A 19,793-nucleotide genomic window follows, 5' to 3' on the forward strand; every position below is an offset into this window, starting at 1 on the left:
AATTAATGTATGCATTATATTATTTTATATCTACATTAAAAGCAAATAAGTTATGTTATGCTTGTAGGTATTACATGGTAATGCATAGGTAATTTGGGGTAATTTATGTCTTTATTTGTCCTTTGAAAAGAGGCTGATTTGAAAACAAGCTCGCTCATTTATTAATGCTAACTAGTTTTACATGCAAATCATTTCAAACATTGTTGTTGTAAATAAGAAAATGCTTTGAAAGTTCTATAAACGTTGTGTACCATTCTGGAATTCTGAAGGAATTTCACTTCGCCTTGCCTTTAAATGAGGATTTTTTTTTTAACTCCCCTTTTAAGAATGTGCACATGCGCAGAGCGGGCAGACAGTTAACTTCTGAACTTCGCAGTCAGAACATTTTGGGGGAAAAAGTAGAAAAAAGTAATTCTGCTGAAATGGCATTCCGGAGGAGAAACAAGAGTTATCCCTTCTTCAGCCAGGAATTCTTAATACAAAATCATGCCGATATCGTCTTTAGTTTGGTCATTTTTATTCTCATTGGATTGATGTTTGAGGTGAGATGAATTCTGATTTAAATTTTTTCCCCTCGTCTCACTCAGCTGTAATTTTGTTTTGTGGGCAGGTCCACTATAAAATCAAACTATGAGATATTCCAATTGCATGTGGCCTAGTTGAATTACATGTGAAATCGGTTGTAACAATGTGACTTTGTTGCTACCACTGTTGGCGACATCATTTTAATGTGTTGTGCAGGATATGGTGGTGGTTGGCGAATATATTGTTGCAGTTTTTGTTACAATGCAACAGTGTTGTCTACCTAGGGTTACAAAGTAACAGTTTACCAGAATTTGTTTATCGTTTGTGTTCAAGTTGACAGCGATAAAGTTGAAGCGAAAGACAGGACAACCTCTTTACAGCATAATTTCCTTAATCTCATCATCAGTCTGTAGGCTAGTTCATCTACGTTTTTGTCAGCTAAACCGGGACAAATTCCGTTTGAAATGTAAACGTTTTTGCATATGATTAACCCATTTAAAGTGTGTTGTCACTTTGTAAAATCAATTCAAAATTGACAATGTGGTACTTATTCATTTTGCATTGATGTTCAACTAATGAACTCGTTCGGTGTGTTTGACATCATCGAAAAGCTAATTTAAGGCACATCTAATTACCATACACGAATACATGTTTTATGCCATCCGGTTGCCAAAGCCTTTTCGACTCAGGTAACGTTAGTCCGCTGTTAACTGCCACGTCTCAATCTTTGAGCGATCCTTTTTGCACTGAAAGAGTAGACTGGCTCGCTTTTCTATGCTCTTGACACCAATTGTGTTCCATTATCTATTCGCGCCCTAGCTGTCATTTTAATTAAAGGACAAATGTAGGCCTAAAATTGTACCCCTTTGACTTCGTGGTTAGATACTTGAATGGTTCGACCAGAAATGGTCGTCATAGGATGATGAATTGGCACAGAAACACTTGCCGTAGTGTAATTAATCCGTCAAAATAACAGTTATTGGTTCGTTTTGCAAAGTCATTTTCATTGCTGTGATTTATTATTTTTTTTAGCCTAGGCTCTTTAGGAGTCAATCTGGAATTGAATTTCCCTTCAGCGAGCTATTTTCTCCATGTGTTCCTATAGACTATGGAGGGGTTTTCCCTGAGTTAAACCAACACGTTTCAGAAAAAGAGTGAAACCCAATGTGTGAACATTTCATTCTCCATAGCCACGTAAACGAGATCCTCTCTCATGAAGTCGGTGGGCATTAGTTTTGACAATGCACCAGTGGCCCCCGCGCACATGGAATGTTGGCAAGTTGTTAGTGCACTCCCCTCTGGAGTTTAGTCTACTGTAAAGTAGCGTCATCCCTTCTTCGTCAATGCAAGCCTTGTCATGCTGAGCCTACATGTTTTTTTTTCTCTTCCTACAGCACAGTCATACCTCGGCATTCCAATAGTGTGTGATTTCAGCCCTAAATTCAGGGTATTCCTGCATCTGCAGTAACCCCCCCAATTATCCCATTGGTTCTTGCATGAACGCCATCTTGTGAGATTTTTGATATTCAGGATTTCCCCTGATTTGTGTACTGGAGTCCTAGCTAGCACACAGTGTCCTTCACTCCAGCCTGCCGAACACCTGCCCTCGCAGTCCTTGACAGAACTGTGGGAAAGCAGGGTCTGACAGGCGGGGGCAAACGACACTGTCTACTGTTGTTGTCCTAGCTAGCCACTGGTGTCGCCCCCCACCTTCTTCTGTGTGCATCCAACGCCCCCTACTGTACTGGACCCCGCCCCCCCCCCCAACCCTCCTGTGTACCGGATTCCAAGTTTATAAAGAGGGGTTCCTCCAGATGCAGGAACACCCAGAATCGCAGGCCACATTTACCATTACCAGACTGTCTATATTTGGCAGTCTGTACTTGATTGCATTATAGAGGAGGTCATGCATAGACAAGTCACTTGGCAGTGTCAAGAAGTTAGTCAGACAGGATAGATTTAACCTAAATGTGATTATGGTTCTCTTTTCTAGGCAACAGCAAAGACTGCCATATTGTTTATTCAACCTCAGTACAACATCAGCACACTGTCACCAGGTTTGTGCCACAACCCCCATGCTGCACTACCACAACCCCCATGCTACACCATACCACAACCCCCATGCTACACCATACCACAACCTCCATGCTACACTACCACAACCCCCATGCTGCACTATACCACAACCCCCATGCTACACCATACCACAACCCCCATGCTACACCATACCACAACCTCCATGCTGCACTACCACAACCTCCATGCTGCACTATACCACAACCCCCATGCTACACCATACCACAACCCCCATGCTACACCATACCACAACCCCCATGCTGCACTATACCACAACCTCCATGCTACACTATACCACAACCCCCATGCTACACTATACCACAACCCCCATGCTACACTATACCACAACCCCCATTCTGCACCATACCACAACCTCCAAGATACACCATACCACAACCCCCATGATACACCATACCACAACCCCCATGCTACACCATACCACAACCCCCATGATACACTATACCACAACCCCCATGCTACACTACCACAACCTCAATGCTACACTACCACAACCCCCATGCTGCACCATACCACAACCCCCATGATACACCATACCACAACCCCCATGATACACCATACCACAACCCCCATGCTACACCATACCACAACCCCCATGCTACACTACCACAACCCCCATGCTACACTACCACAACCTCCATGCTACACTACCACAACCCCCATGCTACACTACCACAACCTCCATGCTACACTACCACAACCTCCATGCTACACTACCACAACCCCCATGATACACTATACCACAACCCCCATGCTACACCATACCACAACCCCCATGCTACACTATACCACAACCCCCATGCTACACCATACCACAACCCCCATGATACACTATACCACAACCCCCATGCTACACCATACCACAACCCCCATGATACACTATACCACAACCCCCATGCTACACCATACCACAACCCCATGATACACTATACCACAACCCCCATGCTACACCATACCACAACCCCCATGCTACACTATACCACAACCCCCATGCTACACCATACCACAACCCCCATGCTACACTATACCACAACACCCATGCTACACCTTACCACAACCCCCATGCTACACCATACCACAACCCCCATGCTACACCTTACCACAACCCCCATGCTACACCTTACCACAACCCCCATGCTACACCATACCACAACCCCCATGCTACACCATACCACAACCCCCATGCTACACCTTACCACAACCCCCATGCTACACCATACCACAACCTCCATGCTGCACTACCACAACCTCCATGCTGCACTATACCACAACCCCCATGCTACACCATACCACAACCCCCATGCTACACCATACCACAACCCCCATGCTGCACTATACCACAACCTCCATGCTACACTATACCACAACCCCCATGCTACACTATACCACAACCCCCATGCTACACTATACCACAACCCCCATTCTGCACCATACCACAACCTCCAAGATACACCATACCACAACCCCCATGATACACCATACCACAACCCCCATACTACACCATACCACAACCCCCATGATACACTATACCACAACCCCCATGCTACACTACCACAACCTCAATGCTACACTACCACAACCCCCATGCTGCACCATACCACAACCCCCATGATACACCATACCACAACCCCCATGATACACCATACCACAACCCCCATGCTACACCATACCACAACCCCCATGCTACACTACCACAACCCCCATGCTACACTACCACAACCTCCATGCTACACTACCACAACCCCCATGCTACACTACCACAACCTCCATGCTACACTACCACAACCTCCATGCTACACTACCACAACCCCCATGATACACTATACCACAACCCCCATGCTACACCATACCACAACCCCCATGCTACACTATACCACAACCCCCATGCTACACCATACCACAACCCCCATGATACACTATACCACAACCCCCATGCTACACCATACCACAACCCCCATGATACACTATACCACAACCCCCATGCTACACCATACCACAACCCCATGATACACTATACCACAACCCCCATGCTACACCATACCACAACCCCCATGCTACACTATACCACAACCCCCATGCTACACCATACCACAACCCCCATGCTACACTATACCACAACACCCATGCTACACCTTACCACAACCCCCATGCTACACCATACCACAACCCCCATGCTACACCTTACCACAACCCCCATGCTACACCTTACCACAACCCCCATGCTACACCATACCACAACCCCCATGCTACACCATACCACAACCCCCATGCTACACCTTACCACAACCCCCATGCTACACCATACCACAACCCCCATGCTACACCATACCACAACCCCCATGCTACACCTTACCACAACCCCATGCTACACCTTACCACAACCCCCATGCTGCACCATATCACAACCCCCATGCTACACCTTACCACAACCCCCATGCTACACCATACCACAACCCCCATGCTACACCATACCACAACCCCCATGCTACACCTTACCACAACCCCCATGCTACACCTTACCACAACCCCCATGCTACACCATACCACAACCCCCATGCTACACCATACCACAACCCCCATGCTACACCATACCACAACCCCCATGCTACACCTTACCACAACCCCCATGCTGCACCATATCACAACCCCCATGCTACACCATACCACAACCCCCATGCTACACCATACCACAACCCCCATGCTACACTACCACAACCTCCATGCTGCACTATACCACAACCTCCATGCTACACCATACCACAACCCCCATGCTACACTACCACAACCTCCATGCTGCACTATACCACAACCTCCATGCTACACCATACCACAACCCCCATGCTACACCATACCACAACCCCCATGCTACACTACCACAACCCCCATGCTGCACTATACCACAACCTCCATGCTACACCATACCACAACCCCCATGCTACACCATACCACAACCTCCATGCTGCACTACCACAACCTCCATGCTACACTACCACAACCCCCATGCTACACCATACCACAACCTCCATGCTACACTACCACAACCCCCATGATACACCATACCACAACCCCCATGCTACACCATACCACAACCTCCATGCTACACCATACCACAACCTCCATGCTACACTACCACAACCTCCATGCTACACCATACCACAACCTCCATGCTACACTACCACAACCCCCATGATACACCATACCACAACCCCCATGATACACTACCACAACCTCCATGCTACACTACCACAACCCCCATGATACACTACCACAACCCCCATGCTACACCATACCACAACCCCCATGATACACTACCACAACCCCCATGATACACTACCACAACCCCCATGCTGCACCATACCACAACCCCCATGCTACACCATACCACAACCCCCATGCTACACTACCACAACCTCCATGCTGCACCATACCACAACCCCCATGCTACACTACCACAACCCCCATGCTACACTATACCACAACCCCCATGCTGCACTATACCACAACCCCCATGCTACACTACCACAACCTCCATGCTGCACTATACCACAACCCCCATGCTGCACTATACCACAACCCCCATGCTACACCATACCACAACCCCATGCTACACCATACCACAACCCCCATGCTACACCATACCACAACCCCCATGCTACACCATACCACAACCCCCATGATGCACCATACCACAACCCCCATGCTGCACCATACCACAACCCCCATGCTGCACCATACCACAACCCCCATGCTACACCATACCACAACCCCCATGCTACACCATACCACAACCCCCATGCTACACCATACCACAACCCCCATGCTACACCATACCACAACCCCCATGATACACTATACCACAACCCCCATGCTACACCATACCACAACCCCCATGATACACCATACCACAACCCCCATGCTGCACTACCACAACCCCCATGCTACACCATACCACAACCCCCATGATACACCATACCACAACCCCCATGCTACACCATACCACAACCCCCATGCTACACCATACCACAACCCCCATGCTACACCATACCACAACCCCCATGATACACCATACCACAACCCCCATGCTACACCATACCACAACCCCCATGCTACACTATACCACAACCCCCATGCTACACTATACCACAACCCCCATGCTACACTACACCACAACCCCCATTCTGCACCATACCACAACCTCCAAGATACACCATACCACAACCCCCATGATACACCATACCACAACCCCCATGCTACACCATACCACAACCTCCATGCTACACTACCACAACCCCCATGATACACCATACCACAACCCCCATGCTACACCTTACCACAACCCCCATGCTACACCATACCACAACCCCCATGCTACACCATACCACAACCCCCATGCTACACCATACCACAACCCCCATGATACACTATACCACAACCCCCATGCTACACTACCACAACCCCCATGATACACTACCACAACCCCCATGCTACACTATACCACAACCCCCATGCTACACTATACCACAACCCCCATGCTACACTATACCACAACCCCCATTCTGCACCATACCACAACCTCCAAGATACACCATACCACAACCCCCATGATACACCATACCACAACCCCCATGCTACACCATACCACAACCCCCATGATACACTATACCACAACCCCCATGCTACACTACCACAACCCCATGCTACACCATACCACAACCCCCATGCTACACCATTCCACAACCCCCATGCTACACCATACCACAACCCCCATGATGCACCATACCACAACCCCCATGCTGCACCATACCACAACCCCCATGCTGCACCATACCACAACCCCCATGCTGCACCATACCACAACCCCCATGCTACACCATACCACAACCCCCATGCTACACCATACCACAACCCCCATGCTACACCATACCACAACCCCCATGCTACACCATACCACAACCCCCATGCTACACCATACCACAACCCCCATGCTACACTACCACAACCCCCATGCTGCACTATACCACAACCTCCATGCTACACCATACCACAACCCCCATGATACACCATACCACAACCTCCATGCTGCACTACCACAACCCCCATGCTACACCATACCACAACCCCCATGATACACCATACCACAACCCCCATGCTACACCATACCACAACCCCCATGCTACACCATACCACAACCCCCATGATACACCATACCACAACCCCCATGCTACACTATACCACAACCCCCATGCTACACTATACCACAACCCCCATGCTACACTATACCACAACCCCCATGCTACACTATACCACAACCCCCATGCTACACTATACCACAACCCCCATTCTGCACCATACCACAACCTCCAAGATACACCATACCACAACCCCCATGATACACCATACCACAACCCCCATGCTACACCATACCACAACCCCCATGATACACTATACCACAACCCCCATGCTACACTACCACAACCCCCATGATACACTACCACAACCCCCATGCTACACTATACCACAACCCCCATGCTACACTATACCACAACCCCCATGCTACACTATACCACAACCCCCATTCTGCACCATACCACAACCTCCAAGATACACCATACCACAACCCCCATGATACACCATACCACAACCCCCATGCTACACCATACCACAACCCCCATGATACACCATACCACAACCCCCATGCTACACCATACCACAACCCCCATGATACACTATACCACAACCCCCATGCTACACTACCACAACCCCCATGCTACACTACCACAACCCCCATGCTACACTACCACAACCTCAATGCTACACTACCACAACCCCCATGCTGCACCATACCACAACCCCCATGCTACACCATACCACAACCCCCATGATACACTATACCACAACCCCCATGCTACACTACCACAACCCCCATGCTACACTACCACAACCCCCATGCTACACTACCACAACCTCAATGCTACACTACCACAACCCCCATGCTGCACCATACCACAACCCCCATGATACACCATACCACAACCCCCATGCTACACTATACCACAACCCCCATGCTACACTATACCACAACCCCCATGCTACACTATACCACAACCCCCATGCTACACTACACCACAACCCCCATTCTGCACCATACCACAACCTCCAAGATACACCATACCACAACCCCCATGATACACCATACCACAACCCCCATGATACACCATACCACAACCTCCATGCTACACTACCACAACCCCCATGATACACCATACCACAACCCCCATGCTACACCTTACCACAACCCCCATGCTACACCATACCACAACCCCCATGCTACACCATACCACAACCCCCATGCTACACCATACCACAACCCCCATGCTACACCATACCACAACCCCCATGATACACTATACCACAACCCCCATGCTACACTACCACAACCCCCATGATACACTACCACAACCCCCATGCTACACTATACCACAACCCCCATGCTACACTATACCACAACCCCCATGCTACACTATACCACAACCCCCATTCTGCACCATACCACAACCTCCAAGATACACCATACCACAACCCCCATGATACACCATACCACAACCCCCATGCTACACCATACCACAACCCCCATGATACACTATACCACAACCCCCATGCTACACTACCACAACCCCATGCTACACCATACCACAACCCCCATGCTACACCATTCCACAACCCCCATGCTACACCATACCACAACCCCCATGATGCACCATACCACAACCCCCATGCTGCACCATACCACAACCCCCATGCTGCACCATACCACAACCCCCATGCTGCACCATACCACAACCCCCATGCTACACCATACCACAACCCCCATGCTACACCATACCACAACCCCCATGCTACACCATACCACAACCCCCATGCTACACCATACCACAACCCCCATGCTACACCATACCACAACCCCCATGCTACACTACCACAACCCCCATGCTGCACTATACCACAACCTCCATGCTACACCATACCACAACCCCCATGATACACCATACCACAACCTCCATGCTGCACTACCACAACCCCCATGCTACACCATACCACAACCCCCATGATACACCATACCACAACCCCCATGCTACACCATACCACAACCCCCATGCTACACCATACCACAACCCCCATGATACACCATACCACAACCCCCATGCTACACTATACCACAACCCCCATGCTACACTATACCACAACCCCCATGCTACACTATACCACAACCCCCATGCTACACTATACCACAACCCCCATGCTACACTATACCACAACCCCCATTCTGCACCATACCACAACCTCCAAGATACACCATACCACAACCCCCATGATACACCATACCACAACCCCCATGCTACACCATACCACAACCCCCATGATACACTATACCACAACCCCCATGCTACACTACCACAACCCCCATGATACACTACCACAACCCCCATGCTACACTATACCACAACCCCCATGCTACACTATACCACAACCCCCATGCTACACTATACCACAACCCCCATTCTGCACCATACCACAACCTCCAAGATACACCATACCACAACCCCCATGATACACCATACCACAACCCCCATGCTACACCATACCACAACCCCCATGATACACCATACCACAACCCCCATGCTACACCATACCACAACCCCCATGATACACTATACCACAACCCCCATGCTACACTACCACAACCCCCATGCTACACTACCACAACCCCCATGCTACACTACCACAACCTCAATGCTACACTACCACAACCCCCATGCTGCACCATACCACAACCCCCATGATACACCATACCACAACCCCCATGATACACCATACCACAACCCCCATGCTACACCATACCACAACCCCCATGCTACACTACCACAACCCCCATGCTACACTACCACAACCTCCATGCTACACTACCACAACCCCCATGCTACACTACCACAACCTCCATGCTACACTACCACAACCTCCATGCTACACTACCACAACCCCCATGATACACTATACCACAACCCCCATGCTACACCATACCACAACCCCCATGCTACACTATACCACAACCCCCATGCTACACCATACCACAACCCCCATGATACACTATACCACAACCCCCATGCTACACCATACCACAACCCCCATGATACACTATACCACAACCCCCATGCTACACCATACCACAACCCCATGATACACTATACCACAACCCCCATGCTACACCATACCACAACCCCCATGCTACACTATACCACAACCCCCATGCTGCACTACCACAACCCCCATGCTACACCATACCACAACCCCCATGATACACCATACCACAACCCCCATGCTACACCATACCACAACCCCCATGCTACACCATACCACAACCCCCATGCTACACCATACCACAACCCCCATGCTACACCATACCACAACCCCCATGCTACACTACCACAACCCCCATGCTACACTACCACAACCTCAATGCTACACTACCACAACCCCCATGCTGCACCATACCACAACCCCCATGATACACCATACCACAACCCCCATGATACACCATACCACAACCCCCATGCTACACCATACCACAACCCCCATGCTACACTACCACAACCTCCATGCTACACTACCACAACCCCCATGCTACACTACCACAACCTCCATGCTACACTACCACAACCTCCATGCTACACTACCACAACCCCCATGATACACTATACCACAACCCCCATGCTACACCATACCACAACCCCCATGCTACACTATACCACAACCCCCATGCTACACCATACCACAACCCCCATGATACACTATACCACAACCCCCATGCTACACCATACCACAACCCCCATGATACACTATACCACAACCCCCATGCTACACCATACCACAACCCCATGATACACTATACCACAACCCCCATGCTACACTATACCACAACCCCCATTCTGCACCATACCACAACCTCCAAGATACACCATACCACAACCCCCATGATACACCATACCACAACCCCCATGCTACACCATACCACAACCCCCATGATACACCATACCACAACCCCCATGCTACACCATACCACAACCCCCATGATACACTATACCACAACCCCCATGCTACACTACCACAACCCCCATGCTACACTACCACAACCCCCATGCTACACTACCACAACCTCAATGCTACACTACCACAACCCCCATGCTGCACCATACCACAACCCCCATGATACACCATACCACAACCCCCATGATACACCATACCACAACCCCCATGCTACACCATACCACAACCCCCATGCTACACCATACCACAACCCCCATGCTACACTATACCACAACCCCCATGCTGCACTACCACAACCCCCATGCTACACCATACCACAACCCCCATGATACACCATACCACAACCCCCATGCTACACCATACCACAACCCCCATGCTACACCATACCACAACCCCCATGCTACACCATACCACAACCCCCATGCTACACCATACCACAACCCCCATGCTACACTACCACAACCCCCATGCTACACTACCACAACCTCAATGCTACACTACCACAACCCCCATGCTGCACCATACCACAACCCCCATGATACACCATACCACAACCCCCATGATACACCATACCACAACCCCCATGCTACACCATACCACAACCCCCATGCTACACTACCACAACCTCCATGCTACACTACCACAACCCCCATGCTACACTACCACAACCTCCATGCTACACTACCACAACCTCCATGCTACACTACCACAACCCCCATGATACACTATACCACAACCCCCATGCTACACCATACCACAACCCCCATGCTACACTATACCACAACCCCCATGCTACACCATACCACAACCCCCATGATACACTATACCACAACCCCCATGCTACACCATACCACAACCCCCATGATACACTATACCACAACCCCCATGCTACACCATACCACAACCCCATGATACACTATACCACAACCCCCATGCTACACTATACCACAACCCCCATTCTGCACCATACCACAACCTCCAAGATACACCATACCACAACCCCCATGATACACCATACCACAACCCCCATGCTACACCATACCACAACCCCCATGATACACCATACCACAACCCCCATGCTACACCATACCACAACCCCCATGATACACTATACCACAACCCCCATGCTACACTACCACAACCCCCATGCTACACTACCACAACCCCCATGCTACACTACCACAACCTCAATGCTACACTACCACAACCCCCATGCTGCACCATACCACAACCCCCATGATACACCATACCACAACCCCCATGATACACCATACCACAACCCCCATGCTACACCATACCACAACCCCCATGCTACACTACCACAACCCCCATGCTACACTACCACAACCTCCATGCTACACTACCACAACCCCCATGCTACACTACCACAACCTCCATGCTACACTACCACAACCTCCATGCTACACTACCACAACCCCCATGATACACTATACCACAACCCCCATGCTACACCATACCACAACCCCCATGCTACACTATACCACAACCCCCATGCTACACCATACCACAACCCCCATGATACACTATACCACAACCCCCATGCTACACCATACCACAACCCCCATGATACACTATACCACAACCCCCATGCTACACCATACCACAACCCCATGATACACTATACCACAACCCCCATGCTACACCATACCACAACCCCCATGCTACACTATACCACAACCCCCATGCTGCACTACCACAACCCCCATGCTACACCATACCACAACCCCCATGATACACCATACCACAACCCCCATGCTACACCATACCACAACCCCCATGCTACACCATACCACAACCCCCATGCTACACCATACCACAACCCCCATGCTACACCATACCACAACCCCCATGATACACCATACCACAACCCCCATGCTACACTACCACAACCCCCATGCTACACTACCACAACCTCAATGCTACACTACCACAACCCCCATGCTGCACCATACCACAACCCCCATGATACACCATACCACAACCCCCATGATACACCATACCACAACCCCCATGCTACACCATACCACAACCCCCATGCTACACTACCACAACCTCCATGCTACACTACCACAACCCCCATGCTACACTACCACAACCTCCATGCTACACTACCACAACCTCCATGCTACACTACCACAACCCCCATGATACACTATACCACAACCCCCATGCTACACCATACCACAACCCCCATGCTACACTATACCACAACCCCCATGCTACACCATACCACAACCCCCATGATACACTATACCACAACCCCCATGCTACACCATACCACAACCCCCATGATACACTATACCACAACCCCCATGCTACACCATACCACAACCCCATGATACACTATACCACAACCCCCATGCTACACCATACCACAACCCCCATGCTACACTATACCACAACCCCCATGCTACACCATACCACAACCCCCATGCTACACTATACCACAACACCCATGCTACACCTTACCACAACCCCCATGCTACACCATACCACAACCCCCATGCTACACCTTACCACAACCCCCATGCTACACCTTACCACAACCCCCATGCTACACCATACCACAACCCCCATGCTACACCATACCACAACCCCCATGCTACACCTTACCACAACCCCCATGCTACACCATACCACAACCCCCATGCTACACCATACCACAACCCCCATGCTACACCTTACCACAACCCCATGCTACACCTTACCACAACCCCCATGCTGCACCATATCACAACCCCCATGCTACACCTTACCACAACCCCCATGCTACACCATACCACAACCCCCATGCTACACCATACCACAACCCCCATGCTACACCTTACCACAACCCCCATGCTACACCTTACCACAACCCCCATGCTACACCATACCACAACCCCCATGCTACACCATACCACAACCCCCATGCTACACCATACCACAACCCCCATGCTACACCTTACCACAACCCCCATGCTGCACCATATCACAACCCCCATGCTACACCATACCACAACCCCCATGCTACACCATACCACAACCCCCATGCTACACCATACCACAACCCCCATGCTACACCATACCACAACCCCCATGCTACACCATACCACAACCCCCATGCTACACCATACCACAACCCCCATGCTACACCATACCACAACCCCCATGCTACACCATACCACAACCCCCATGCTACACTACCACAACCCCCATGCTACACCATACCACAACCTCCATGCTACACTACCACAACCCCCATGCTGCACTATACCACAACCCCCATGCTGCACCATACCACAACCCCCATGCTACACCATACCACAACCTCCATGCTGCACTACCACAACCTCCATGCTGCACTATACCACAACCCCCATGCTACACCATACCACAACCCCCATGCTACACCATACCACAACCCCCATGCTGCACTATACCACAACCTCCATGCTACACCATACCACAACCCCCATGCTACACCATACCACAACCCCCATGCTACACCATACCACAACCCCCATGCTACACTACCACAACCTCCATGCTGCACTATACCACAACCTCCATGCTACACCATACCACAACCCCCATGCTACACTACCACAACCTCCATGCTGCACTATACCACAACCTCCATGCTACACCATACCACAACCCCCATGCTACACCATACCACAACCCCCATGCTACACTACCACAACCCCCATGCTGCACTATACCACAACCTCCATGCTACACCATACCACAACCCCCATGCTACACCATACCACAACCTCCATGCTGCACTACCACAACCTCCATGCTACACTACCACAACCCCCATGCTACACCATACCACAACCTCCATGCTACACTACCACAACCCCCATGATACACCATACCACAACCCCCATGCTACACCATACCACAACCTCCATGCTACACCATACCACAACCTCCATGCTACACTACCACAACCTCCATGCTACACCATACCACAACCTCCATGCTACACTACCACAACCCCCATGATACACCATACCACAACCCCCATGATACACTACCACAACCTCCATGCTACACCATACCACAACCCCCATGATACACCATACCACAACCCCCATGCTACACCATACCACAACCCCCATGATACACTATACCACAACCCCCATGCTACACTACCACAACCCCCATGCTACACTACCACAACCCCCATGCTACACTACCACAACCTCAATGCTACACTACCACAACCCCCATGCTGCACCATACCACAACCCCCATGCTACACCATACCACAACCCCCATGATACACTATACCACAACCCCCATGCTACACTACCACAACCCCCATGCTACACTACCACAACCCCCATGCTACACTACCACAACCTCAATGCTACACTACCACAACCCCCATGCTGCACCATACCACAACCCCCATGATACACCATACCACAACCCCCATGCTACACTATACCACAACCCCCATGCTACACTATACCACAACCCCCATGCTACACTATACCACAACCCCCATGCTACACTACACCACAACCCCCATTCTGCACCATACCACAACCTCCAAGATACACCATACCACAACCCCCATGATACACCATACCACAACCCCCATGCTACACCATACCACAACCTCCATGCTACACTACCACAACCCCCATGATACACCATACCACAACCCCCATGCTACACCTTACCACAACCCCCATGCTACACCATACCACAACCCCCATGCTACACCATACCACAACCCCCATGCTACACCATACCACAACCCCCATGCTACACCATACCACAACCCCCATGATACACTATACCACAACCCCCATGCTACACTACCACAACCCCCATGATACACTACCACAACCCCCATGCTACACTATACCACAACCCCCATGCTACACTATACCACAACCCCCATGCTACACTATACCACAACCCCCATTCTGCACCATACCACAACCTCCAAGATACACCATACCACAACCCCCATGATACACCATACCACAACCCCCATGCTACACCATACCACAACCCCCATGATACACTATACCACAACCCCCATGCTACACTACCACAACCCCATGCTACACCATACCACAACCCCCATGCTACACCATTCCACAACCCCCATGCTACACCATACCACAACCCCCATGATGCACCATACCACAACCCCCATGCTGCACCATACCACAACCCCCATGCTGCACCATACCACAACCCCCATGCTGCACCATACCACAACCCCCATGCTACACCATACCACAACCCCCATGCTACACCATACCACAACCCCCATGCTACACCATACCACAACCCCCATGCTACACCATACCACAACCCCCATGCTACACCATACCACAACCCCCATGCTACACTACCACAACCCCCATGCTGCACTATACCACAACCTCCATGCTACACCATACCACAACCCCCATGATACACCATACCACAACCTCCATGCTGCACTACCACAACCCCCATGCTACACCATACCACAACCCCCATGATACACCATACCACAACCCCCATGCTACACCATACCACAACCCCCATGCTACACCATACCACAACCCCCATGATACACCATACCACAACCCCCATGCTACACTATACCACAACCCCCATGCTACACTATACCACAACCCCCATGCTACACTATACCACAACCCCCATGCTACACTATACCACAACCCCCATGCTACACTATACCACAACCCCCATTCTGCACCATACCACAACCTCCAAGATACACCATACCACAACCCCCATGATACACCATACCACAACCCCCATGCTACACCATACCACAACCCCCATGATACACTATACCACAACCCCCATGCTACACTACCACAACCCCCATGATACACTACCACAACCCCCATGCTACACTATACCACAACCCCCATGCTACACTATACCACAACCCCCATGCTACACTATACCACAACCCCCATTCTGCACCATACCACAACCTCCAAGATACACCATACCACAACCCCCATGATACACCATACCACAACCCCCATGCTACACCATACCACAACCCCCATGATACACCATACCACAACCCCCATGCTACACCATACCACAACCCCCATGATACACTATACCACAACCCCCATGCTACACTACCACAACCCCCATGCTACACTACCACAACCCCCATGCTACACTACCACAACCTCAATGCTACACTACCACAACCCCCATGCTGCACCATACCACAACCCCCATGATACACCATACCACAACCCCCATGATACACCATACCACAACCCCCATGCTACACCATACCACAACCCCCATGCTACACTACCACAACCCCCATGCTACACTACCACAACCTCCATGCTACACTACCACAACCCCCATGCTACACTACCACAACCTCCATGCTACACTACCACAACCTCCATGCTACACTACCACAACCCCCATGATACACTATACCACAACCCCCATGCTACACCATACCACAACCCCCATGCTACACTATACCACAACCCCCATGCTACACCATACCACAACCCCCATGATACACTATACCACAACCCCCATGCTACACCATACCACAACCCCCATGATACACTATACCACAACCCCCATGCTACACCATACCACAACCCCATGATACACTATACCACAACCCCCATGCTACACCATACCACAACCCCCATGCTACACTATACCACAACCCCCATGCTGCACTACCACAACCCCCATGCTACACCATACCACAACCCCCATGATACACCATACCACAACCCCCATGCTACACCATACCACAACCCCCATGCTACACCATACCACAACCCCCATGCTACACCATACCACAACCCCCATGCTACACCATACCACAACCCCCATGCTACACTACCACAACCCCCATGCTACACTACCACAACCTCAATGCTACACTACCACAACCCCCATGCTGCACCATACCACAACCCCCATGATACACCATACCACAACCCCCATGATACACCATACCACAACCCCCATGCTACACCATACCACAACCCCCATGCTACACTACCACAACCTCCATGCTACACTACCACAACCCCCATGCTACACTACCACAACCTCCATGCTACACTACCACAACCTCCATGCTACACTACCACAACCCCCATGATACACTATACCACAACCCCCATGCTACACCATACCACAACCCCCATGCTACACTATACCACAACCCCCATGCTACACCATACCACAACCCCCATGATACACTATACCACAACCCCCATGCTACACCATACCACAACCCCCATGATACACTATACCACAACCCCCATGCTACACCATACCACAACCCCATGATACACTATACCACAACCCCCATGCTACACTATACCACAACCCCCATTCTGCACCATACCACAACCTCCAAGATACACCATACCACAACCCCCATGATACACCATACCACAACCCCCATGCTACACCATACCACAACCCCCATGATACACCATACCACAACCCCCATGCTACACCATACCACAACCCCCATGATACACTATACCACAACCCCCATGCTACACTACCACAACCCCCATGCTACACTACCACAACCCCCATGCTACACTACCACAACCTCAATGCTACACTACCACAACCCCCATGCTGCACCATACCACAACCCCCATGATACACCATACCACAACCCCCATGATACACCATACAACAACCCCCATGCTACACCATACCACAACCCCCATGCTACACCATACCACAACCCCCATGCTACACAATACCACAACCCCCATGCTGCACTACCACAACCCCCATGCTACACCATACCACAACCCCCATGATACACCATACCACAACCCCCATGCTACACCATACCACAACCCCCATGCTACACCATACCACAACCCCCATGCTACACCATACCACAACCCCCATGCTACACCATACCACAACCCCCATGCTACACTACCACAACCCCCATGCTACACTACCACAACCTCAATGCTACACTACCACAACCCCCATGCTGCACCATACCACAACCCCCATGATACACCATACCACAACCC

General features: G+C 50.6%; 1 protein-coding gene across 1 annotated transcript in view; it reads left to right on the plus strand.

The window, feature by feature from the left end:
• Positions 1-44: 44 nt before the first annotated feature.
• Positions 45-19,793, plus strand: part of LOC129817717 (translocating chain-associated membrane protein 2-like) — a 52,655-nt gene continuing 32,906 nt past the window's right edge. The window contains exons 1-2 of the mRNA XM_055873214.1: positions 45-542; positions 2,519-2,582. Coding sequence (XP_055729189.1) covers positions 336-542; positions 2,519-2,582 — 271 coding nt within the window. The 5' untranslated portion in view covers positions 45-335. The remainder of the gene's footprint in view (positions 543-2,518; positions 2,583-19,793) is intronic.

The sequence above is a fragment of the Salvelinus fontinalis genome, chromosome 20, assembly GCF_029448725.1.
Source record: "Salvelinus fontinalis isolate EN_2023a chromosome 20, ASM2944872v1, whole genome shotgun sequence".
Classification (NCBI taxonomy): domain Eukaryota; kingdom Metazoa; phylum Chordata; class Actinopteri; order Salmoniformes; family Salmonidae; genus Salvelinus; species Salvelinus fontinalis.